The 24362-nt window shown below is 45.0% G+C and overlaps 1 protein-coding gene across 3 annotated transcripts in view; it reads right to left on the reverse strand.

Annotated features, from left to right (window-relative positions):
• The window catches only part of NRROS (negative regulator of reactive oxygen species), a 31490-nt gene extending 14259 nt beyond the window's left edge, over positions 1 to 17231 (reverse strand). The window contains exons 1-3 of one of the 3 annotated variants that reach the window (XM_030575968.1): positions 17088 to 17231; positions 14424 to 14547; positions 10417 to 12236 (exon numbers count right to left, since the gene is read on the reverse strand). In XM_030575968.1, the coding sequence (XP_030431828.1) occupies positions 10417 to 12236; positions 14424 to 14531 (1928 nt within the window). In that variant the 5' untranslated portion in view covers positions 14532 to 14547; positions 17088 to 17231. Of the gene's footprint in view, positions 1 to 9631; positions 12237 to 14423; positions 14548 to 17087 lie in introns of those variants that run through there. The other 2 variants (XM_030575969.1, XM_030575967.1) reach the window with 2 other exon arrangements.
• Between the last annotated feature and the right edge of the window lie 7131 nt (positions 17232 to 24362).

The raw sequence follows: 24362 nt of genomic DNA on the forward strand, positions 1-24362 counted from the left end.
CACTGATACAAGCCTGAACCAAGAACTTTGCCATTACTGTATTTAATTGATTCAGTTTAATCAATTCTAGCTCTCATCTATATCTTTTTCCTTTCATGAATAAACCTTTAGATTTTACATTCTAAAGAATTGGCAACAGCGTGATTTGTGGGTAAGATCTGATTTGTATATTGACCTGAGTCTGGGGCTTGGTCCTTTGGGATTGGGAGAACCTTTTTTCTTTTACTGTGGCATTGGTTTTCGTAACCATTCATCCCCATAACAAGTGGCACTGGTGGTGATACTGGGAAACTGGAGTGTCTAAGGGAATTGATTGTCTGATTTGTGGTTAGCCAGTGGGGTAAAACCAAAGTCCCCTCTGTCTGGCTGATTTGATTTGCCTTAGAGGTGGAAAAACCACAGCCTTGGGCTATAACTGCTCTGCTTTAAGCAATTTGTCCCGAATTGGCACTCTTAATTGGGTCCCACCAGAACCAGCATTGTTACAGTGGCATAGTCATGCTAGGATCCACAGAACCAAGTCAATTAAGCTTTGGGTCAGAACCCCATGCTATCCAAATTTGAATTTTGGTAGTGAGAATTTGGTTGGTTAAAGAGCAATTGCAATGGATGAGCAAAGAGCATATGAAGGCCTTGACAAAAAAGTCCTGAAAGATGTGTGTTCAGAAAAGGGGATAAAGTTTAGAAAGAAAGTTACAAATCAAGAAGTGAGAGATTTGTTAATGGCCAGTGATCAGAAGGCACAGCCCTTACCTGATGCTGCAGAAGTTGCAGAAGCAATTGGAATGCAAAAGGCAGCAAATAAACTGCAACTTAAGCATGAACAAAAACTGGCAGAAATTCGAATGAGAGAGAAGCAAGCCTTGGCCCAGCTAAAGAAGGCGGCTGATGGATGAAAGAAAGAAAGAAGCTGCTAAAAGAGAGGAGAGGATTCACCAGATGCAACAGCACATGGCTAGACTTCAACTCCAAGTGGAAAAAGCAAGGGAAGAACAACTGAAATTGTATCCTCTTGAAAGTCCAGTTTCTAACAATACTGGTATGTTATATAACTCTGAGCAGTTGTCTGGGTGTAACCAAATGTATCCCACCCCTACCACCATCTCAGGGTTCCCTCTCCACTTTGAACTCTGGGATACAGATGTGGGGACCCACATGAAAGACTCCCTAAGCTTATTTCCACCAGCTTAGGTTAAAAACTTCCCCAAGGCACAAATTCTTCCTTGCCCTTGGATGGTATCGCTGCCATCACCAAGTTAGACAAAGATTCAGGAAAAGGACCACTTGGAGTTCCTGTTTCCCCAAAAAATCCCCAAAGTCCCTTTACCCCCTTTCCTGGGGAGGCTTGAGAATAATATACCAACCAAATAGGTAACCAAGGTGAGCACAGACCAGACCCTTGGGTTTTTAGGGCACTAAAAACCAATCAGATTCTTAAGAACAGAATTTTACTATAAAGAAAAATGTAAAAGAAGCATCTCTGTAAAATAAGGATGGAAGGTAGTTTTACCGAGTAATAAGATTTATAACACAGAGGATTCCCCACTAGGAAAAACTTTAAAGTTACAAAAAACAAAAAACAAAAAAAAAAACACAGGAATAAACCTTCCTCTTAGCATAGGGAAAATTCACAAGCTAAAATAAAAGATAATCTAATGCATTTCCTTCCTATTACTTACAATTTGTAATATTAGATGCTTAGGTCAGGTATGGCTCTAGGAGATGTATTTTCCCTGCCCTGGTTCCTCACTGACCCAGAGAGAACAACAAAGAGAGACAAAACAAAAATCTTCTCCCTTCATTGGTCCTTTTGGTCAGGTGCCAGCTTGGCTATTTGAGCTTAACCCTTTACAGATAAAGGAGGGATTTTATGCTATCCTTAGCTGAATGTTTATGACAGTCACTTAAATCCATCTTCAGACACTTGAATAAAGGTGCGCTTATTCTCAGAGCTTGTGAACCTCCCTACCTCAGCTTGCTTTTATTGAAGCAGCTGACTCCGGATTTAGGCGACTAACTTTAAAGGTTTGAAATGTTTGCCAAAATTACTTACTGCCTGAACTTGCCCATCTGTGAAACAGGGGTAATAATTCCAACTTACCTCACAGAGGCATTGAGAGCCATACACAATGGCCCAGATACTCCAGTGATGTTGAGCCACTGAAGTCAAAGGAACTGCATTTAGACCTAGCTTAGCATTTGTAAAGCTACTTGAAATCCTCAGACAGAAGGTGCTGCAAGCACTCGGTGTAAGAGATACCGTCTCACTGATGTTAATCCCTTGAGACATGCTTTAAGAGTGTCCTGGAGACAGTAGCTTAGAACTAATAGATCATTCATGTGATTAACATGAGATAACTGCATGCAATTAGCATGTTTCCATAGCTAAAAACACATAGAGAACCATAATTCAACAACGCACTGGTCAAGCTCAAGTACATTTTTCCACAGCTATACAAAATGTCCGAGTGCTCTGACTTATCTGGGGCAGGACCACTGGAACAATGTGTATAGTGGGGGTGCTGAGAGCCACTGAACCAAACTGTAAACCCTGCGTATGATGGAAACCACTTCAAGCACCCCTAGTTCCAGCACCTACGTCCTGGGGGCATTGTACACTGCAACTCAACCCCCCACTGACACTGCGTATTAGTCATGCAGAGTTGGGGACTTGGCCCCTGGTGTCAGCTTCAGCAAAAGGCTAAGACACAAGGTAGAAGAGTGGGGCATGTGTGCATATACCAGAGAACAGAGAACTGGGCCCAACCCTGCGCGTGTGGTTTTCCTGTCTATAAACCACCACAGGGAGGCCTCAAGTAGTAAGAAAAGCTCAGTGTGCATTCCAGGCTAATGGCCTGGATGAGTGTCATTAAGCTTCCAAATTCTGTGCTTGTAGCACTGCTCGCAGGGCCTGATCCTGCACCACTGAAACCAACAGGAGCTTTGCCACTCACTCAGCAGATTTATGATTAAGCTTTATATTTAAAGCAGTGATTCCTAATTACATTCTTCTGCGAATAAATCCATAACAAAGGGCAGATGTTAATGAACAGAATTCTTATCCCCTATGAAGGCTAGCAGTGACGTCTTCTACCCCTCTGTAGCCAGCCTTCCATTGCAAGGCACTGCCCTACAGGTCTCTGACTCTAGCCTCAGTCCGTCAGCCCATTGTAAACACCCCCCTTGCCTTGGAGCAGTGGCAGTTTGTCCCAGGCACTCTAACCTCCTTGGAGACCTGCCCCGAGTGGCTCTTTGTATCTAATTTATCTTGTTAATTCAACTGTCCATCGTTACTTCCCACTGACATCGGTAACCATCTCGTTCCCAAGGCTCAGTAGTTTTCCTGCAGATATAGCCCCTAAGTGACTGCTGTTTCCACCTACCAACGATACCAGAATAAACGAATGGAAAAAAAAATACAGGAATTACAAACAAACAAGATCCAGCTAGCACCAGCTACTGCTGGGAATGGTATTCATGTAACAGATGTGTGTATATTTATAGCTCATCACTGTCTCACTTCTATCCTGGTGTTCTGGATTTGTGTCATTAGAGAACTGCTTACGGGCAAAAGAATAACTGAAATTGCTCAAGGGTTTCCCCAGCCTGGGACTTACCTTGGTCTCAGTTATTTCTGTCTAAAATATAAATAGCAACAAGCTTTTTTCCAAGTACTTGTTTCCCCTGTATAAAGAGCATTTCCCGACTCCACACTAGCACAGCTCAGATGCACATGGAAACAGAGCAGTTCATGTTCTACTCAGAGAACGGCCCACCCCCACCCCCCCACCAGAGAGAGAGGAAAGAAAAGATGTGCACAAGGAGGAAAGGTAAACCAGAGTTGAGAAGCTGACGTGACACCTCATCCCAGAGCACCACCTGGCCATGTGGGGCTCTAGCTCATCAATACTGCTGGGCTTCCTTCCACAGGGCCAGACACCCCAAGGTGCTGAACCATGGGAACTGCAGATGCTGAGCACTTCACAGGATCAGGGCCATAAATAATGAGGCACATCAAAATCCTTTTACAATTACTTTGTATGTCAATAGCTCCTTTAAACAGAAGATGTCAAAGCATTTTTCAGCTGATGAATTCAGCCCCCTGAAAGGTAGGCAAGTATTATTATCCCTTTGTACAAAAAGGTAAACTGAGGTACAAATGGGTAAGTGATTTTTCCAAAGTGTCATAGAGACTCAGTGGCAAAGGCAGGAATAGAATCCAGGAGTCCTGACTCCCTGTTCGCTCTTCCAGAGATGGAGGGGAAGGGCACAGACTGGTCCCTCCTCTTAATGGACCCCAATCCAGCAAACCAATTAAGAGTGGGAATAGTCCCATTGACCTCAATAAGACTGGTCACAAACTTAAGTGCTTTGCTGGATCAGCTCCATGCCTCCTTAGGAACGAACCAACCCCCCTCACATCAAGGTGTTTATTCCACCCACTTTTACAATAAAGAGCAAATGCCCTGGGCCCCATTTCTTTCCCCTTGCCCTCTTTCATTCCAAGGTCAGTGGTTTGAATAGGAGGTGCCAAATAATCTTGCATCGTCTCAGTGGCTAGTCTCGTTCACAGCGGCTTCTCAGTGCACAGGCTCCAGCTTTTGCAGAGCATGACTGCCTACCTCCTCATAGGGCAGCCACTATGACCACACCTGCCATCTGTCCTAGTTCCTCTACTTGGTCCCATTACTAGGATATGGTCCAATCTAATATTCAAAACCATTAGTGGGCATGGCCCAGCTACATCAGTGACTGTATCTCCATTCACCATATTGTGTTACAACCCAACTTACAAAATCAAGGACTAAGTACATGAGAGCTAGAAATAAAGTGCTTAGTCCTCAGCTATGGGTGATCTCCTCTCATCACAGCCGAGGTGGGAGGGCAGGGAACAAAGGTGGCTTTAAGCCATCTTTATGGGTCCCCACACTAGGGCCCAATGGATTCTTTTCTAGCCCTCAGAACCATATAGAACAGTCTCAGGGCTGCTCTAAATTGTGCCAGTTGCAACAGCTTCCTTGGTGTTGACCTGGCAGATATTCGACTGAGGCTATGCTAAGAGCCAATTATTTTGGAATGTCAGTAAACCTTAGACCAACATTCAACCAGAGAAATCCGAGCAGCGTTAGAGAAATAAAATCTAAAGAAAGAGAAAATGTGCTAGGGTCGTAAGAGATTTCTCAACCACAAAACCCAGAGCAGCATCAGTTTTCATAGTTCATCGATGCTTCTCCCAACAGGTATCAGAGGGGTAGCCATGTTAGTCTGGATCTGTGAAAGCAGCAAAGAGTCCTGTGGCACCTTATAGACTAACAGACATATTGGAGCATGAGCTTTCATGGGTGAATATCCACTTTGTTGAATGGATGCATCCCACGAAAGCTCATGCTCCAATACATCTGTTAGTCTATAAGATGCCACAGGACTCTTTGCTGCTCTCCCAACTTTCTTCAGCCCTTTCCCTACTCTCTTTCCCCCCAGTCACCCCTTACTGGTTACAGAGGGAAAGATTTATCGAAGAGAAGAGTCTTGCAATGAGCATGAATGTTATGAGGCCCTGGATTAGTCTAATCTCAGGAAGTTCACTTCACAGGCAAATCTCTTGTCTGAGAATGCTTTAGGCAAGACCCTGACTCTCACTATGGTTCCTGTATGGCAACAGCACAACTAAGTGGCTTCAGAACCAACTTAGTGAGCTGAGAACATCCTAGTGTATGGGATGGGTACCATGCCACTCTTCACACAGCTCCTTGACCAGGAAATGTGGCCTGAGGGGAACAGGTAGGTGCTCAGATACTATGGTGATGAGCACTTAATAGCTAGTGTGAATTACAATAAATGCCCAGATAAACCTGATAATTTCCACCCTGTGGCACTCTGTACCTCAAAACAGCACCCTGGAACCCCCATATTCACCCCTGTCAGGGCCAGCTCCAGGCACCAGCGAAGGAAGCAAGTGCTTGGAACAGCCAATGGAAAGGGGTGGCACGTCTGGGTCTTCAGCGTCGGGTCCCTCACTCCCTCTCGGAGCAGAGGACCCGACGAAATTGCTGCCGAAGAATGAAGCAGCATGGTAGAGCTGCTGCCAAAGTGCCACCAATCGCGGCTTTATTTTTTTATTTTTATTTTTTTTTTTTTCGCTTCGCTGCTTGGGGTAGCAAAAAAGCTAGAGCCACCCTGTCATATAGTTATGATATATTTCCTACAAACCATGCCATGAAAGATATCATATGAAAAGTCATGATCTGCTGAAATCCACTGTTCTGTCCAAATATGTATATCATTGGTGTGTATAAAGTTATGAGATTATGCTGGATGGCTATTACTGAAATATGTTATAAGTCTGAGGCCATGTCTACATCTAAAATTTTGCAGCGCTGGTTGTTACAGCTGTATTAGTACAGCTGTATAGGGCCAGCGCTGCAGAGTGGCCACACTTACAGCAACCAGCGCTGCAAGTGGTGTTAGATGTGGCCACACTGCAGCGCTGTTGGGCGGCTTCAAGGGGGGTTCGGGGAACGCGAGAGCAAACCGAGAAAGGAGACCAGCTTCGCCGCGGTTTGCTCTCGCGTTCCCGGAACCACCCAGGAAACCTCAGGGAAGGAGACCTGCTTGCACGGAGGTTCCGGGAACGCGAGAGCAAACCGGGAAAGGAGACCAGCTTCGCTGCGGTTTGCTCTCGCGTTCTCCGAACCACCCTGCAAACCTCAGGGAAGGAGACCTGCTTGCTCGGGGTTCGGGGAACGAGAGAGCAAACCGGGAAAGGAGACCAGCTTCGCCGCGGTTTGCTCTCGCGTTCCTGGAACCACCCAGCAAACCTCAGGGAAGGAGACCTGCTTGCTCGGGGTTCGGGGAACGAGAGAGCAAACCGGGGAAGGAGACCAGCTTGATTACCAGAGGCTTCCTCAGGTATGCTGGGATACCTGCTTATTCCACGGAGGTCAAGAAAAGTGCTGGTAAGTGTCTATATTTGATTACCAGTGCTGGATCACCAGCGCTGGATCCTCTACACCCAAGACAAAACGGGAGTACGGCCAGCGCTGCAAACAGGGAGTTGCAGCGCTGGTGGTGCCCTGCAGATGTGTACACCTCCTAAGTTGCAGCGCTGTAACTCCCTCACCAGCGCTGCAACTTTCTGATGTAGACAAGCTCTGAGAGGCTCTAATGCTAGTTCTCCAGTGACAATGACAAAGGAAGTGACCAACCTCTGGGCGGGTGTTGAACAATCATCACCAGCCATTGATCACCAAGGGAATAGTAAACAAGGGTTTTACAATTCAAAGACAGTTGAGCAAGTACCACACAGTGGGGACTACTCAACTCTGTGACTCAGTTGCACAAGACCACACCAGGGTTGCTCAACCCTGTGATTCAGCAAGGCCCACCAGGCATGCCTGGACTAGGGTCTTCCAGGCACATGGACTGAGGATATAAAACAGGGGACAGTAGCATCATGCTTCTGCCTTTCTCCTCCCCCACCTACACAGGAAGCAACAAGAACACTGGAAGACAAAGATTTCAACTGAGGAAATTGGTCCCAGGCTTGGTGGGGTGACAAAACTGCTTGATCTAAATACTATCTAGTGTAACAAAATTTAAGATTTAGACTGTGCTCTGATCTTTTATGCCTACCAGTTATAATCACTTAAAATCTCTCTCTCTCTGTAGTTAATACATCTGTTTTATATTTTACCTAAAACTGTGTTTCAGTTGAAGTGCTTGGGAAATCTCAACTCAGTTTACAAAAGCTTGTATATGTCCTCTTGACATTAGGGAAGGGGCAGACTGGGTAATAAACTTACACTAGTCAGGCTTCTGACCAGGACAAGATGATATAGCTCTGGGGTGCAATGCTGGGGAGCTGGAGGGAATTGGCTGGTGCCTTTCTCTGTGTGATTCATGAGTGGCTTTAGGAACATTCATGCAACCTAGCTGAGTGTGGGGATCCACATGCTGTTGTGCTGAGTGATAACAGCACCTGGAGGGGTTTGCTCCAGGTCACTAACACAGCATTGTGAAAGATAGCCCAAGATGGAGAGTTAAGGGGACACAGCGGTACCCTAGTTCCAGGTTGCACCCTTGGGTTCCCGTCACACACCCACACAAACTCTTTGAATAAATGAAGATTAAGCCAAATACTTCCTTGAATTATATAACTACTCTGGGAATCCCACGGCAGACCAGATGCAGGCACTGGCTTGTAGTACAGTAGCTTGCAGACAGCACTCTACTATCTACCATACTCGGTGCCAGCATCAGCATGGCTTTCCCACAACTCCACATAAACTTGGTAAGGGAGCAGGGTTGTGACTCCACTTACAATTTTTATCTTGTGTTTTAATATAGAAGTTGCCAAATGAAAATTTACAGAAGAAAAATGTTAATAAAAATAAAGTGAATATAGTTTATTTTTGTATCTTGCATTCAATTTTACATTATTCCCGACCTGTTTTTTTTAAATGGCCTCTTCTTTAATTGGGATAGCTTCTTAAACCTAATTGATGACATCAGAGTGGATAGCCTAGAAATGTTCAACTGCATTGTTCTACACATCTTATCAAACAGATCTAATCATCACGTGTATGCGTTTGTAAGTCAAGAACAGCTGCCAATTCCATTGTCATGTGCTTGTTTCTACAGAGACCAAAATGTAAATATGAGACGTGTTCTCTCACTACTGTTATTGTTGCTGTGTTTCCAGTTTCCAATCTCTTTTGACCTTTTTTTTTTTAAGGGGTGAAAATTTGAAACAATCACGGATTGAAATTTGCCATATGAAGTGATATCCAAGGGAAAAACATTTCCTGGTTTGTTTCTTTTAATAAAGCCTCACCCTCAAAAAACATTAACTAAAGTGTGTACTTCAAAGTTTAATCATTGAGGTGATAAGGACCTTTTTTTTACATTATACAGCTCAAAATGAGTTGATTAAAAAGTAAAGTTTAGCAAGAGGTTATCTATGCAGTTTAACCGTGGTCATTAATTTACAAAGATGACCAAATGATTTTAAATGGGCTAGATATTTAACTCTGAAATACTGGTTGAGCAATGACTACATTGCAATAAATAGAATGAGGATTTTCACTCTCACACTCCACCTGCATATTCTATTTTGCACGTAATACATATACAATATTCTCATTTACTCAACTGAGAATTAATTAGTCCTTATGCAAACCAACCCCCATTTTGTTAATCAGCATTCAAGGGACTACATAAATGTAAAACAGTTTTTGTATAACACAAAACCATACATCTCCTGGATATTATGGTGATGAATAAATGTATAATGTCTGAGGGTGACAGTGGGGAGGGAAAAGCAACTGTACATCCTCGCACTCTGATTTGACCAAGTCTGTTCAATTTCAACATAAATTCAAGTAAATTGTCATGAATGGGAATTTATGTTTCCAATTAGGAGAAAATAGATCCCTGTAGGTCTTAACTCAGAACTGCAGCTTCATTGGTTTATGTTTATAGTGTATACAGATGCATATTTGCTTTATACACCTCTACCCCGATATAACGCGACCCGATATAACACAAATTTGGATATAACGCGGTAAAGCAGCGCTCCAGGTGGGTAGGGCTGCGCACTCTGGCGGATCAAAGCAAGTTTGATATAACACGGTTTCACCTATAATGCAGTAAAATTTTTTGGCTCCTGACGACAGCGTTATATCGGTGTAGAGGTGTATTTCACAGGACTTATATACCCTGAACTCCCTTCCTTAGTCACCAGTGAAGTCTCTAGCAAAGGGTGATGATCTTGCCTGCCTCTCACTCCCTGGCATCCAATGAGTCTACTTTGCAGCTGCCTCATTGATTTTTCTTAATATTTGCCCTTTCCAATTTTATGTTCAGCTCTTCCTCATCATGATCCTCACCTTTCCCTTCTGAATTTCTCTCCCAGTTACTCATCTTCAGTGTCTTAAAATCCATTTTCTTTACTCCAATCACTAATTATCCATTCTCTTGCCTTCTGACTCCATGTTGAACCCTGTGCTCCCTGACTTAAACTCCAAGTGCCTCCACTGTGCCTCCCGGCAGAAGGCCCTACCCCTGCGCAGGGCAATGGGAGAACATGCAACAGGAAGCGATGCACTCAAAATGCAGCAACGAGAACATCAGAGAGCCAGTATCCTGGCTGCTCCCTCCAAAGCACCCCTGCTCACTCTCCTCTCGGCCCCTCACATCAATCACAGAGTTACTGCTCTGTCTGCATTCTGTGTGCCAACAGCCTACTCCTTTGCCCCCAGAGATCAGTATGGGCTGGACACTCTGTACTGTTTTTTCACCATTTGAAGCAGCTTGTGCTTGAAAGTAAGGAAGATGACAGCAAAGGCAACTAGCAGGGTCAGGCAGGCAGGGAGAGTAAGCACCAGGTACAACAAAGCCATATTCACTGTCATCCACCTGCAGCTCTGGAGCACAGACTCCGGCAGCCCCACTGTATTAATAATGTTAGAGGAGTAGTTGCAGGTGACCTGGCCCCTGTCCACAACACGCACTGTCCTGAGACTGTGAAGGAAGTCCCACCACTCCAGCTTGCAGCAGTCAAATGGATTCTGGCTGAGGTACAGCACACTCAGACTCCTCCCAAGTTGCTTCTGCATTGAGTGCTGTGGAAGAGAGGGAAGACGGTTTCTCCGGAGGTCCAGGGTATGCAGTTTCAGACCACTCAAAGACTCTGGGAAGCTAGTCAGGGAGTTTTCAGAGAGGTCCAAATTTACCAAGTTCTGAAAGCCAGAGAAGTCAATGTCTTCCATGGTGGAAGAGAGGCCAGTGTTCCTGAGAGATAAAACCTGCAGCATTAGTGCAATATCTTTTAGAGGTTGTAGGCCCCTAGCCAGTGCTCTCTGATTGTTAGACAGATCTAAGTGTGTTAGTGATGTCCCACTGAAAGTATTGCTAGCCACCATTTCCAGGCCACACCCAGCCAAGTAAAGTTTCCTGAGGGATGTTACATTCCTTAAGTCTATGCAGATGGGATATTCAGCCCCATTTGCATTAGCTTGCTGGGGACACAGGTCTATGTGGTTGTGACTGAGGTCAACTATAGTGATCTCTGTGTGGGTGAAAATGTTAGGCGGCACCCTCTGCAACCTATTGGCACTCAGATTAAATGATCTGAGGTTTGAAAGGGTGCCTTCAGAACCTAGATCCACGTGCAGTTCTGAAAGCTGATTCTGGCTGAGATCAAGGTCCGTGAGCATGCCCAGGGGTTCTCTCTCCTGGATGTGAAGGGTCTCTAAGCAGTTCTGGTTAAGCTTCAGATGAGACAGGGAAGTCATCCTTCCCAGGAAGCCATCAGGGAGGTACCGAATCTGGTTCTGGCTCATATCCAGAAAGTTCAAGGAAGAGAGATTGCTCAGGCTGACCTCTTCCCAGAGACTGAGGGTAGTGATATTAGTGGTATTGCCCTCTATAAGAAGGAACTGCACTGTGACATCCATGAGGGACGTAGCATTGGGAAGTTTGCGATAAAAGCTCATCTCATTGTCCCTCAGCAGCAGGGAGCGCAGTTTGCTCTGTCTTGGTAGTAGCGGGAAGAACAGGAGCCGGTTGTGGGAGAGATCTAGCATCTCCAGCTCAAAGACAGCATCGCCTTCTACAGCCAGAAACCACTCGATGATGTTGTTGCTGGCATTAAGCATCTTCAGCTGGGTCAGACCAAACTCCACAATGCAGGGAATATAGTTGTAGGCCAGATTAAGCATCTTCAGACCCTGCAGGCCTTCAAAGGTGCCCCCCTCGATCTCATAGATGTAGTTCTTCTCCAGGTTCAGCTCCTGCAACTGGCTCAGGCTTTCAAAGACAGAGGAGTCCAAGCGCATTATGATGTTCCTGGCCAGCGACAAGGACTCCAAGGAGAACAGATTGCAGAGCATGGTAGTCACCATGTCCTCAGTGAGATGATTCCCAGACAGGTCCAGTTTCCTCAAGGTTTGTAAGGAGCGAAGAGCAGCAGCCGTCACAGAGTAGTTTGTAAAGAGGGTATTGTCTGCCAAGAAGAGATTTTTGAGGTCTCTGCTGCCAAGGAAGGCCCCAGGTTCAATAAGTTCCAGTCTGTTCTCACGCAGGCTCAGTGTCTCCAGATTTTGGTATTGCCGCAGAGAGATATTCTTTAGGGTCCGTATAGTGTTGTGATCCAGGAAAAGCACCTCTATGTCAGCTGGGAGGTCTTCCGGGACTGTGCCTTGCCATCTCCGATTGCAATCCACAGCTCTGTGCACCTGAAACAAAAAATGTAAATATATCTAGATCCATATATAAACAACACTGGAAATAGTGAAACTGGGGGCAAAGGCTTAGAGTTCAGATGGGAGAGGGTGTACAACATCTGATTCTTTATTTTCTGCCATCACCCTGACCTCTCCATCTCTCCCAGATGACAAACATCAGATGGCAGCAGCAGTAATTTTTGCCTGAATCACTGATATGGTGAAGTCTGTGGGCAGCTGGGGACAGACGATAACTACCCCTCAAAAGACATACGAGATCAGATTGGCCTGCTCTGAAGTTACAGCCAGGGTCTGCTTTCCAGCTGACCAACTATGTTCCCTATCTCCCTTTATGTCTCCCTGTTGGGATGCACTGGAAAGCAGAGCCTGCCTACAGGAGTAAACCAAGACAGGACATGATCCTGCTCCAACATTCTCCCCGCCTGCCTACCCTGTTGGAATAGCACCAGCCAGCCTGCTCCTGGAGGCTGAGTCCCTGACTTGCACCCTTCGTGGCTCCACGGGCAGCAGCAGCATATAGCAGAGCACTGGTAGAGCAGACCTGCCATTACAGCTCCCACTGATTGGATGTGGATCAAGAGATTGGATGTGGGGGTCAGTATCATTGAGCAGATGAGAAAGAGGATCACAGAGTACAGAGAAAATGAGGGACCAGGAAGAAAGAAAGGAGACTCCCCACCAAGGAAGGGGAAAGAGCCAATCAAGAAGAAAGGGGGATTTGGAATGATGTAGAGAAGAGGGTTTGAGGATGCAGGAAAAGGAGGAGAAATTAAGGGTACAAAGCACAGAGGAGATAAAGGTTGATCTTGTGGTTAAGACACTGGATTGGGGTTCAAATTCTGGATTCATCTCCAAGTTCTGCCCCAGAGTCCCTGTGAGACCTTGGCTAAGACACAATCTCTCTATGCCTTCCTCAATCCTTCATCTGTAAAACAGAACAGCAGTAAAACTTGGGGAACGGGCTGTCTCTTACTTTGCATATGCACAGGATCTAGCACAATGATGTCCTGGTCTCACCTGGGAGCTATAGGCACTAATGTAGTACAAACAAAAAAAAAGAAGAAAACAGGACAAGAAGAGAAAAGAACAAAAGAGAAACTGGAGAGCATCCACCCTGTTCTAATCAGCGCCTCTTATCAGACAGAAGCTGGCTGCCTGGAGCAGAACCAGTTCTGTCAGCAGGAAGCAGCACAGATATACTGAAATCACCTAGCCCTGCTTAAAAGACGAAGGCTAATAAATGGTGAAAATAATGCAGGGGAAGCATTGCATTTGGTTTGGTACCACATGCCAGGCCAGATCCTCTGAAGGGCTCAGCACCCATAATAGGAGCCAGATTTTCAAGCTCAGTTCTGTTTACCTAAGTAAGTGGTAAGATTTTCTGCAGAGCTCTGCACATTGGTCAGCACGTTGGGTGCAGCTGAGCTCTTTTACAAATCTGGCCTCAACTGTTGATGTTGAGCACTTGAAAATCTATCCCTTAGCATAAAAGCTCCTGGGGTATCTTCCTCTGCTTGCCGTATATCCTCAAGTACACTTTATCGATCAGCAAATAAGCATCATTTCCAGACAGGGAGCTGCAGCTGCTCAGCACCTCTGAAAATCAGGCCCAAGATACCAGAAGTTACCCAAAAACGGAGGCACGTAGAAATCAGTGGCCACTTTTGAGAGTACACACAGTATTTCCAAACACCCCCGGCCCCTCCTATTTGTGAATCACGATCTCTAGCCTAGCCAACTTCTTCATTTGGCATCACACCCGTCCCCACCTCATTTCCATATTTTTATTAATTTCAAAGACGAAGTGAATAAATGCTGTTCCTATGGCAATATTTATCTTGATACCTATTCCACTTGATCAATCAGCTCCACAAGATGTCCTGCTTCATTCACTGTGCACCATATAAGCCTCTTGTCTCATATTCAAAAATGACAAACCAGGTTTTGCTCACATTTAAAAAAACGCAACAACTTTGGGCTGAGATCAAGTCTGGAAAATGCAGCCTGATAGTGAAAGTCATAGGCTAGAATGAAAACAATGGAATAGGGCCTACACTGAGCAGTCACTGCCAGTGCTTCTAGAGTACATACTCAGAGTATACCTCTGCTTTTCTCAAGGCAGTGTGCAGCAAGAAGTGAACAATTAACAAGTTCACAGGTTTGCATAAGAGGACTCACTAGTTTGCAGGTCCTGTGATATGTTGCCAGGACCATTCCAGTCTTGTTTCCCCATCCTGCTACTATGAAGACTAGACTCAGGGAGAGACTGAGAAACACTGACTCCATCTCAACAGCAACAGTCCTGCAAAGAGAGAAACCAAAGATAAGACACATTTGAAAGATCTGCTTTGCTTTTTCCCCTTCATTCATGATTATTTTTTGGCACACCAAAGGATTTCCCAGGAAACATAAGACGAGACAGTCTCTGCCTCCCAAACCTTCTTACATGGACCCAGGATTTTAGATCCTCTGTCAGACCAAGATCAGAATTGGGCTCTAAACATTTTTCTCGGCAGCACTTTCCTCACACTGTGGTGTTGGAACCACTGCCCTTACCAGACCTAGCTATACAGTGTGGGACTAATGCCCCAAGGAGCACCCTTTGCACTATGGCATAAGGAAGACACTGGAGATGTGGATGGAGCACATTGGACTTCAGCGGCTCTCAGTTGACTTAACAGTTCCTAGAGGACTATTACAAGACAGCATAACATGGCTCTGGGGGGGCAAACTCTGCCCCAGGCTCCAGGTAGGGCGTAAAACCACTTGCGTCTTCCCTTTCCCAGTGTGTCCAGTGCCATTCCAATGCACTGGGGAACTGGTCCTTTGGAGTTTGAGTCCTATACAGGAAAACCTGCACTGGAGGCATCTTCTGGCCCCAACTTTATTAATTACTCTGAGGTTTATTGCAACAAGATGGTCTCTGTTGCACAGTCCAGCCGCTGGTGTAAGAATAGGGCAGGTTAATTCTGTGGTTCTGTAGTCCAATGTCTAAGCCACTCAGGAGGCTCTCTAATGCTAATAGAGAGGTAACCTCACACCCATTTACACTGAGACAGTGTGGTCCAGTGGCTAGGGCACTCCACTGGGACTCAGGGCCTGTGGCCTGGGGCAAGTCATTTTACCTCTCTGTGACTCTGTTTCCTTTCCCACTCATTGTCTATCAATTTATTAACATGATAATCAACAGTATTTAGGCACTTAACTCCCACTGAAACCAACTGAAGTAAGGAGCCTAAATGCCTTTGAGGATCTGAGGCTGAACTTTTTGGAGCAGGGACAGTTTTTCAGTGTGTGTTCTGTGCAGCACCAAGCACAATGGGACCCTGAGCTCAGCGGGGGCTGTTGGCATTAGTGTAATATTCAGAACACAAATCCATAAAGAGTTTAATAGAGGAGTAGACAATGTGTGTAGAAATACGCTACATTTTGATGCTGGGATCTAATTGAATAGCTCTTTGCCCACATCGATTAACTGACACGTTTCATAAAGAAGTTTCCCTCTATATTATCAGTTGCAAAATCCCATGCATCAAATGTTCTCTTTATACGTCTTACCAGCAAACAAGGGCTTTGACTTTTAGCCATGCTGAGCACCCACAACTCCAGGGGAGTTCAGGGCTTAGTTTCTGTTGAAGATTCAGTCCTAAATTAAGGTTCCAGTGATGGAGACCAATGGAACTTGTTGCTTTTCGATCAAGTGAAATCAAATAATAATGGCAATTCATGGCATCAGAGTTTATAACATCTGCACGCAGGAGAATGATAAACCAACGGCAACCATGCCAGGAGACCTGGATTACACTACTCACAATTCACACTCTATGAGCAGTGTTTTCAGACCTGTGAACTAAAGAAATGGAGGAGTCTCTCTGGCTGCTGAAGTGGCTAGATCTAGAGTCTTGGACACACCTGGGGCAATTTGCAGATTTTTTTATTTTTGTTTTTACCACCAGGCAAACCACCACTAAATCACAGATTCAAACAGTATGAAGCCAATGCCTTATCAAAGAGATCGCGTACTGCGCCTCCCTGGGGGTTCCCCACTCTTCTTTCTATATTTCCTCTCGGACAGATCCTCAGCTGGCGGAGCTTAGTGTAGCTCCACTGAAGCCATTTGCAGCAGTTGGGGATCTGGCCCTCCATGCCTCGAGCGGTGCGGAGATACCACCGGAACAGATGCGGTATTGAAACCTAAAACAGTCCAACCTCGATGCATCTTTAGTTCAGCCTTTTCCAGCGGCCTTGTTTCCTTCACACAGATTTTTCTACCGCATTTCACCTTTATTCAACAGTTCGATGCATTTTACCCTCCAACTCTTTCCCTTATAAGAGGTTCTCTCTTTTCTGCCTCAGCCTTTCTCCCGCAGCCGCCGTGTTCGCTCCCTCCGAGCTCTGACTGCCCCGCATTAACGCTCTTCCCTCCAGCGACAGCCCTCCCCGCTCCGTCTGTCCCCCGGCCTCGGATGGGGGCCAAAGGGTGGCTTTTGCAGCACGCTCCACCCCCGGCGCGGGTGGTGCTGAGCGCTCCGATTCCGAAGGGAGACCACGAGAGCAAGCGACCCTGAGAGCGCTGCCTTCCCGACGCTGGCATAGCCCCGATCACCGCCGAGCCCCTGCACTGGAGGACTTTGCTGCCTGCCCGCAGCACCTCGCCGCACACAGCGCTTGGAAAGGCTCCCCGGGCTCAGACGCGCACACAGTAAACCCCGGGTGCAATGGCTGTCGTAACGACCGACCCACCTGGGAGTTTCTTGCCGACCGCTGCCCTCCCCTGCACCCATCCCTGAACTTTCTCTTGCACAGGGCGAAGCGCAGAGCCCAGTTTGGGGGGTTACTCACCGCTCGGGGCAGCGGGCACAGATCGCGGGCACTCATGCTGCACACAGCCGCCCTCCTGCTCTCGCTCAGCTGCTTCACAAAAGGCAACGTTAGCTGCAGCCTTTTTTTTTCTTCTTCTTCTTCCTCTCACTTAGCATCAGGTTAATTTCAGATCTTGCGGAACGAACTAACGGAAACTGCAGTCACATGGATTGCAGAGTTAGCAGCAAGCCACTCCGCTTACTGATATCAGCACTTACTCAAGGGTCATGCACATGCAAGTCAATTAAAAACACGAAGGAACCGGGGGTGAGGGGAGGAACTAACCCAGGTCCAGGCTATGAAACCATTAGCTGAACTCGTGTTAATTGCTCTGGGACCACTTCTGGGGACAGACTGTATGAGTGGTCTGCTATGACATTTGTATCAGGGCTTCTCTGTTTGGACAAGAGAGCAAAGACATCACAGTTTCAGTCTGATCAGACAAACTGGAACCCATTTTAAAACTCTCCCACTACAAGAACCTGCAGGCTATATACAGAATGACACACAACATTCCCATATTCTGCTGTGCTCCGAGGTTACCCCCTCTCCCTGATTCCAATGTAACCTTCTTTTTAATGTTATGATGACCATCTTTCTGGCTGAGGAATATTCTCCGCAGAGCCAATCAATACCGCTCCTTGGGCAGGCTAACTCAAGGATCACTATCAAACTATGGGGAGCAGTCCCTTCACGAGGGACCCAATCCAGCTCCCACTGAAGCCAAAGGGAGTCCATTCATTCCAACAGGATATGAACCCAGCCTCTAACAGTCCTAGCCCTTGAGCTTGGGAGCAAAAGACCAGGACCTGGAATCAAATCTGCACCTCTGGCATGGTCGTGTCACACCAGGCCAGTGGGCCAGCTCAGAGCCTCATTTAAAGAGTTCTAAAAGCAAGTCCTAGGAATTCTGTTATAAAGACGATTCCATGTACCCAAATTCTGCCCCCAAAGACCAAGGTTTCTATAGCATTGAGCATGACAGCTGGAAATTCGGTGGCAGCTTCATTTAAATATTAAAAATGGAGTTTTTTTATGGAATTCGGTATGAAAATGCTAATACCATCAGTGCAGCATTCCCTGTGTTACTTTCTTTGATATTAAATTATATTTATTTTAAGCCATCCTCACATTTTAAATTTTCAGTGTTCTGCAGAGCTTTGTATTAACTTCTGCCATGATGGGAGATTGGGCTGCAGCATAAAGAAAATTGGAGCTTTTGGCAGAGGAGGCAGTTTGGGATTGTGAGATAAGCACATTAACAGTGTGCTTTCTGCAAAAACAATCAGTACAGAAAAAATTAACAGTGCTTACATTATGTTGGCATCATTAGGTTTCAGAGCTAACACTTCAGTGCGGTAATGAGAAAGTTTGCAACACTCTCAAAGATAGCTTCAAACTGGCTGCAGAATCAGGAAAACAGCACTGCAGTGGCTACAGCCAGCTCATATTTTTAAGGCTCTCTGCAACAATTACAGTTAACAACAATTTTTTAAAAATAAAAAAGGAGATTCTGGAGCAGAATTCTGTGGCAAGGGATGTAATATATGTTGTCATGGAATACAGGGACCCTTGTTATAAATATCTGCAATGTAGTGGTGGTGAAGGCTATCTTCAGTTCATTGCTCACATAGCACAAACGGAAGACTTATTAACTACACTCTCTGCCATTTTTAATCAATCAAGTAGTTCTACACTGCAAGGAGGCACAAAGCAAATCTCTAGCACTTTGGGACAAAAGAAAGCAGAGAAAGAAAATGAGCTTTACTGCTCCCTTTCCCACTTGCTCTCCTCTTCCATAAATAAATCCTGTGACGGAATATATTGCTGTGTTCACGCCCTCTACACACTGTAATAATTTTTGCACAAGGCATGTTTTGTGAGATATCATTTAAAAACTCATAACTTGCTGATAACTAGTATCGTGGCACAATGCATGTAGCAGCATTATGTATGAAGTTATAAACACAAGCTGAAATCATGACTAAGGCTAGTCTACGCTACAGACCTTACAATGGCACAGCTGTATGGCTGCAGCTGCGCTGCTGTAAGGTCTGCAGTGTAACTGCTCTATGCCGGAGAGCATAAAGCAGGTTTTCACGGAAACCATTTTGAAGCACTTGGAGGATAGGAAGGTGATCAGGAACAGTCAACATCGATTCACAAAGGGCAAGTCTTGCCTGACCAAGCTGATTGCCTTCTATGATAAGATAACTGGCTCTGTGGATATGGGGAAAGCAGTTGATGTGATATATCTTGACTTTAGCAAAACTTTTGATACCGTCTTCCACAGTATTCTTGCCAGCAAATTAAAAAGTACGGATTGGATGAAGGGACTATAAGGTGGATAGAAAGCTGGCTAGATTGTCGGACTCAACAGGTAGTGATCAATGGCTCGATGTCTAGTTGGCAACTGGTATCAAGCGTAGTGCCCCAGGGGTTGGTCCTGGGGCCAGTTTTGTTCAATATCTTCATTAATGATCTAAAGGATGGTCTGGACTGCACCCTCAGCAAGTTTGCAGATGACAAGAAACTGGGAGGAGAGGTATATACGCTGGAGGGTAGGAATAGAATACAGAGGGACCTAGACAAATTAGAGAATTGGACCAAAAGAAATCTGATGAGGTTCAACAAGGACTAGTACAGAGTCCTGCACTTGGGACAAAAGAATCCCATGCACTGCTACAGACTAGGGACTGACTGGCTAAGCAGCAATTCTGCAGAAAAGGACCTGGAGATTACAGTGGACGAGAAGCTGGAGATGAGTCAGCAGTGTGCCCTTGTTGCCAAGAAGACTAATGGCATGTGGGCTGCATTAGTAGAAGCATTGCCAGTAGATTGAGGGAAGCGATTATTCCCCTCTGTTTGGCACTGGTGAGGCCACATCTGGAGTATTGCATTCAGTTTTTGGCCCCCCACTACAGAAGGGATGTGGACAAATTGGAGAGAGTCCAGCGGAGGGAAACAAAAATGATTAGGGGGCTGGAGCACATGACTTACGAGGAGAGGCTGAGGGAACTGGGGTTATTTAGTCTGCAGAAGAGAAGAGTGAGGGGGGGATTTGATAGCAGCCTTCAACTATCTGAAGGGGGGTTCCAAAGAGGATGGAGCTCAGCTGTTATCAGTGATGGCAGATGACAGAACAAGGAGAACTGGTCTCAAATTGCAGTGGGGGAGGTCTAGACTGGATATTAGGAAACACTATTTCACTAAGAGGGTGGTGAAGCACTGGAATGGGTTACCTATGGAGATGGTGGAATCTCCATCCTTGGAGGTTTTTAAGGCCCAGCTTGACAAAGCCCTGGCTGGGATGATGTAGTTGGTGTTGGTCCTGCTTTGAACAGGGGATTGGACTAGATGACCTCCTGAGGTCTCTTCCAACCCTAATCTTCTATGATTCCTTTTAAAGAAATAACAGATCTAATATAACCTATATATAAAGTCCAGAAGAAGACTGAGCAGTACAGGACATACATCTCTGGGGGCAAATCTAAGACTTAAGGTGTGTTGGGGTCACCCCGCAGTGTAACCATGGCTGGTGAGAGCCAGGGTGCAGCTGGCAGGATGCAGTTATACAGAGATATTCAGAGTGTAGCTTGTGTAACCCACATACCTCTTGGCTGTGGTGTTCTATCCCACCTAGTGGCAACGAGACCACTTAGAGAGAGATTAACGAGTCTGCTCTACAACCTTAGCTAATAGGCATATGGCTTTTAGCTCGTGCAGTAGAGGTTCATGCATTTAGCTTCAAAGATCCCAGATTCAATCCCGACAACCGGGGTCCGTAGGTGTTACAAGTGGAGGCTCGTCCAGGATTTTAACTGGGAAGTCGCTGAAGCTCGGGACATGCTTCCTCAGCTAGGGGAAGTATGTAACTCACAGACCTCCTGGATGTGGTGGTCTGTCTCATCTAGTGGCACCGAGACCACTTAGAGAGAGAGCTTAACGAGTCTGATCTACAGCCTTAGCTATTAGGCCTCTGGCTTTTAGCTCATGCAGTAGAGGCTCATGCATTTAACTCCATAGGTCCCAGGTTTGATGCTGCATGCCGATGACTAGGGTCTGTTGGTGTTACACTTGCATGCTGGCAAGCTGTTTATGAGCAGCCCAGGTGGGAGCACTGTAAGGCATCCAAGATTGCAGGGCAGGGGTGAAACAGCTGCTCACTGGGCTGGATTGTACCCTGGGTCTGTCAAAACTCCTGCCAATGGGCTTAAGCCAGAGCATGTGTCTAAGTTGGGGGGGGGGCATTGTTTGTTTTATTGCCTCTACCCTGAATTTTGTTTCTTTTTTGGTATAAGTCAGGTCCCCTCTGTCACTTTAACACAGTGTTCTGTGGTTTCATTTCCTTCATTTTCAAGGAAGTTTTAAAAACAGAAATCAAGAAGGAAAGGAGACACACATCTGTTGTTTAAAGTACCAGAGGTTGTGATAAAGGCCTGTGTTCGGCAAAGACTATGGGCTGCTCTGAGTCACACAAGGGCTGAACAGGGTTGAAAACTAGTCATAGTCTGCTTTTGATGTGCTCCACACTCAAGTTCTTTGAGGCTTTCACATCTTTTGAGCTACCAGAATTCTAGCTTTAAACAGATCAGGAAACCACATCCCCAAAAGATAGTGGAGTTTGAATTTCCTGGCATACATCCCAGTGATCACACTGTGGTGAGGTACCCACCAAGACCGCTGAGTAGGAGGCAGATAGGGTGGTAAAACGGCAACAGAAAGTGGCTGGATGAGAAGCAGCCCCTTGTTTGCTGATTAGCAGGCCTCAATGTGTTATTTTCTTTCCTGTATGGAACATGATTTCTTCTAAAGTGGAACCTCTGATAGTAAAGGTCACCCATAGTTCAAGTAGCTGCTGCAAAAAAAGCAGATCAGCATCTCCCCATGTAAGAGCTAGATGCATAGAAATGTTTATCGACAAGCCACATCTACTCACAAATTGACTTCAGTACTGAGAACAGTGTAATCCATGAGAAGTCCAACAGAACAGCACAAGAGCCTTCAGAGTGATCCAAAACATTATGGGCATGTCTCAAGGTTCTAGCTGGCAACTGGCATTTTGCCAGCTATCAACTGGCTGTGGATAGAGTCTGTTGGAAAAACAAAGCTGAAGGAATAAGAGAACTGACAGCTCCATGACCTCTTGAGGTCTCTTCCAACCCTAATCTTCTATGATACTGAAGATCCTGGGACATTTCAGAGACAAAGAAAAAGGATTTTAAAGCTGCATCTCATTAAACTTGAGAGAAACTGTTTTTAGTTACTGGAAATGCTGTGTAGTTCCAACAGTACCCGTTGTAGGCCTCTGCTTTCATGTTTGATTCCAGCTCAAAGACAGATGTCATGCTGGATCTGGTTGGCCACTCAATATTTTGCATTGGGGCCCTTATCTTGTGGTCTAGAATCTTAGCTTTCATTTAAAAACATGATGTTTTCTAGCCCTTACGGTTGTAAAGAAAACCTTCAAAAAACGTGATCTAAATGTTACTTGAGGCAGTGATATCTGTCAGAGTCTGCAGACAGCCTAGAACAATTTTTCTGAAAACCTGAAATCTCTCATACCTCAATAGGATTCTCACTCAGAAACCAAACACCGATCATTTTAATGTCAGCATTGGTAACCATTTTACTACTTAGATCCAAGCCTGCAAGAAAGAGGAACAGTCATTATGAAGATCTGCACATCTACTGTATTATCTTATCTTGGCATAATAAGGAGGCCAAGTTTGTGACGCAGGCAGAGTCTGGGAAACTACCATCACTTATTTTTTCCCCACCTTAATTCTGATTCTAAGTAAATTTGACCAAAACTCGGTAAATTTTGAATTACTATAAAGGGAGGGAAAAGGCTTTTTCTGTCAAAAACTATATTAAATATATTCACCATCATTTGCATGTTTTGAAACATCCAAATGAAAACAAAAAATCAAAGTTGGTCTTCAACTTATCTACATCACATTTTTATTTATTAGTGACTGATGTAAGCAAATTCATATTTCTATAATTAACCTTTGTATTTAATGTTTTCACTTTGAGCTATCTTTCAGAGGAAAAATAGCATAACTTATTACAATGCATGGTAAAACTCATCACTTTACATTCCAACAATAAGCCTATCTATATTGCTGCCCATCACCATAGTATTGAGCACTAAGGAAAGGAGATTATTTATAAAATACTTCTATTCATGATATGACTCCATAAAATCATTTTAAGTAATACTATTAAGAGATATATCTTTAAAAGAAACCAAAGTTCCACCTTTTTTCCAAAGCTGGAAACATTTCTAATCACAGGTGCCAGATGTATTTTTAAATGAATTATGGGTTTAACTATACTTTCTCTAAGCCATATTCCCATACAAACAAATTTAACAAGAAGTTGTTCATTAGCTAAGATAAAACTAGACCTAATGGCTTGATTTTAAGTTAGAGTTCTGATACTGTTCTTCCTCCTGGCTGACTGTCTCAGGATCCTTATTTACCGCCTTGTTCTTTTTTATCTTGTCCGTTTACTAAATGGGAGTCCAAGTCCCCAAAATTAAACAGTTAAGTCCCTGATCTGGCAAAGACTTTCATGTGTAAAGTTAAGCAAGTGTGTAAGTCTTTGCAAGTCACTTGTCACTTTATCTGGAGCTTTATAGGGAACAGGGATATGGTACCTTAATTCCCTCTCCAAGGAAAACTTATTTAATTGTCTAAACTGAGCTCTAGCAATGCCAGCAACTTCAGAGTGTCTTTTTCTCCCTGACTGCAGCCAGAATTCTCTTTATTCATCTATCCAACAGTGCTTTTTCCTTGCTCCAAGCCTCTTTGCTGAACATGCGCTAATACTTCTATGCCTATCCGGAGTGGAACTTTGTGCTACAAATGTCTCCAGTTTCAGAGCTTTCAGGGATCCCCAAATTCAGACTGTTCTAAATCTGGGCTAACTGCTCCAGTGATTTTAGTCTATGATCAGTTTTAAGCACTTGCTTCACCAATGCAGCCTGAACAGGGACCACAGTGGCCATCTTGTCCTGTGATTGCATCTCTGTTCACATGCAGCTAGATTGACCCTGTTACACCTATTTTATTGTCCATGTTTTTTCCCCCATTAATACAACAAATCTCAATGTTTACAGAGGAGAAAATGCTATGTGTGTTCAGGTTTGCTTCCGAAGCTTCCAACAACTCATGGATCAATAGTTCTTTCTTCTGAGGGGTTTGCCATGGGAAAAACTACAGTCCAAGGTATGAAGGTCAAGGTTTA

The sequence above is a fragment of the Gopherus evgoodei genome, chromosome 9 (assembly GCF_007399415.2).
Source record: "Gopherus evgoodei ecotype Sinaloan lineage chromosome 9, rGopEvg1_v1.p, whole genome shotgun sequence".
NCBI lineage: Eukaryota > Metazoa > Chordata > Testudines > Testudinidae > Gopherus > Gopherus evgoodei.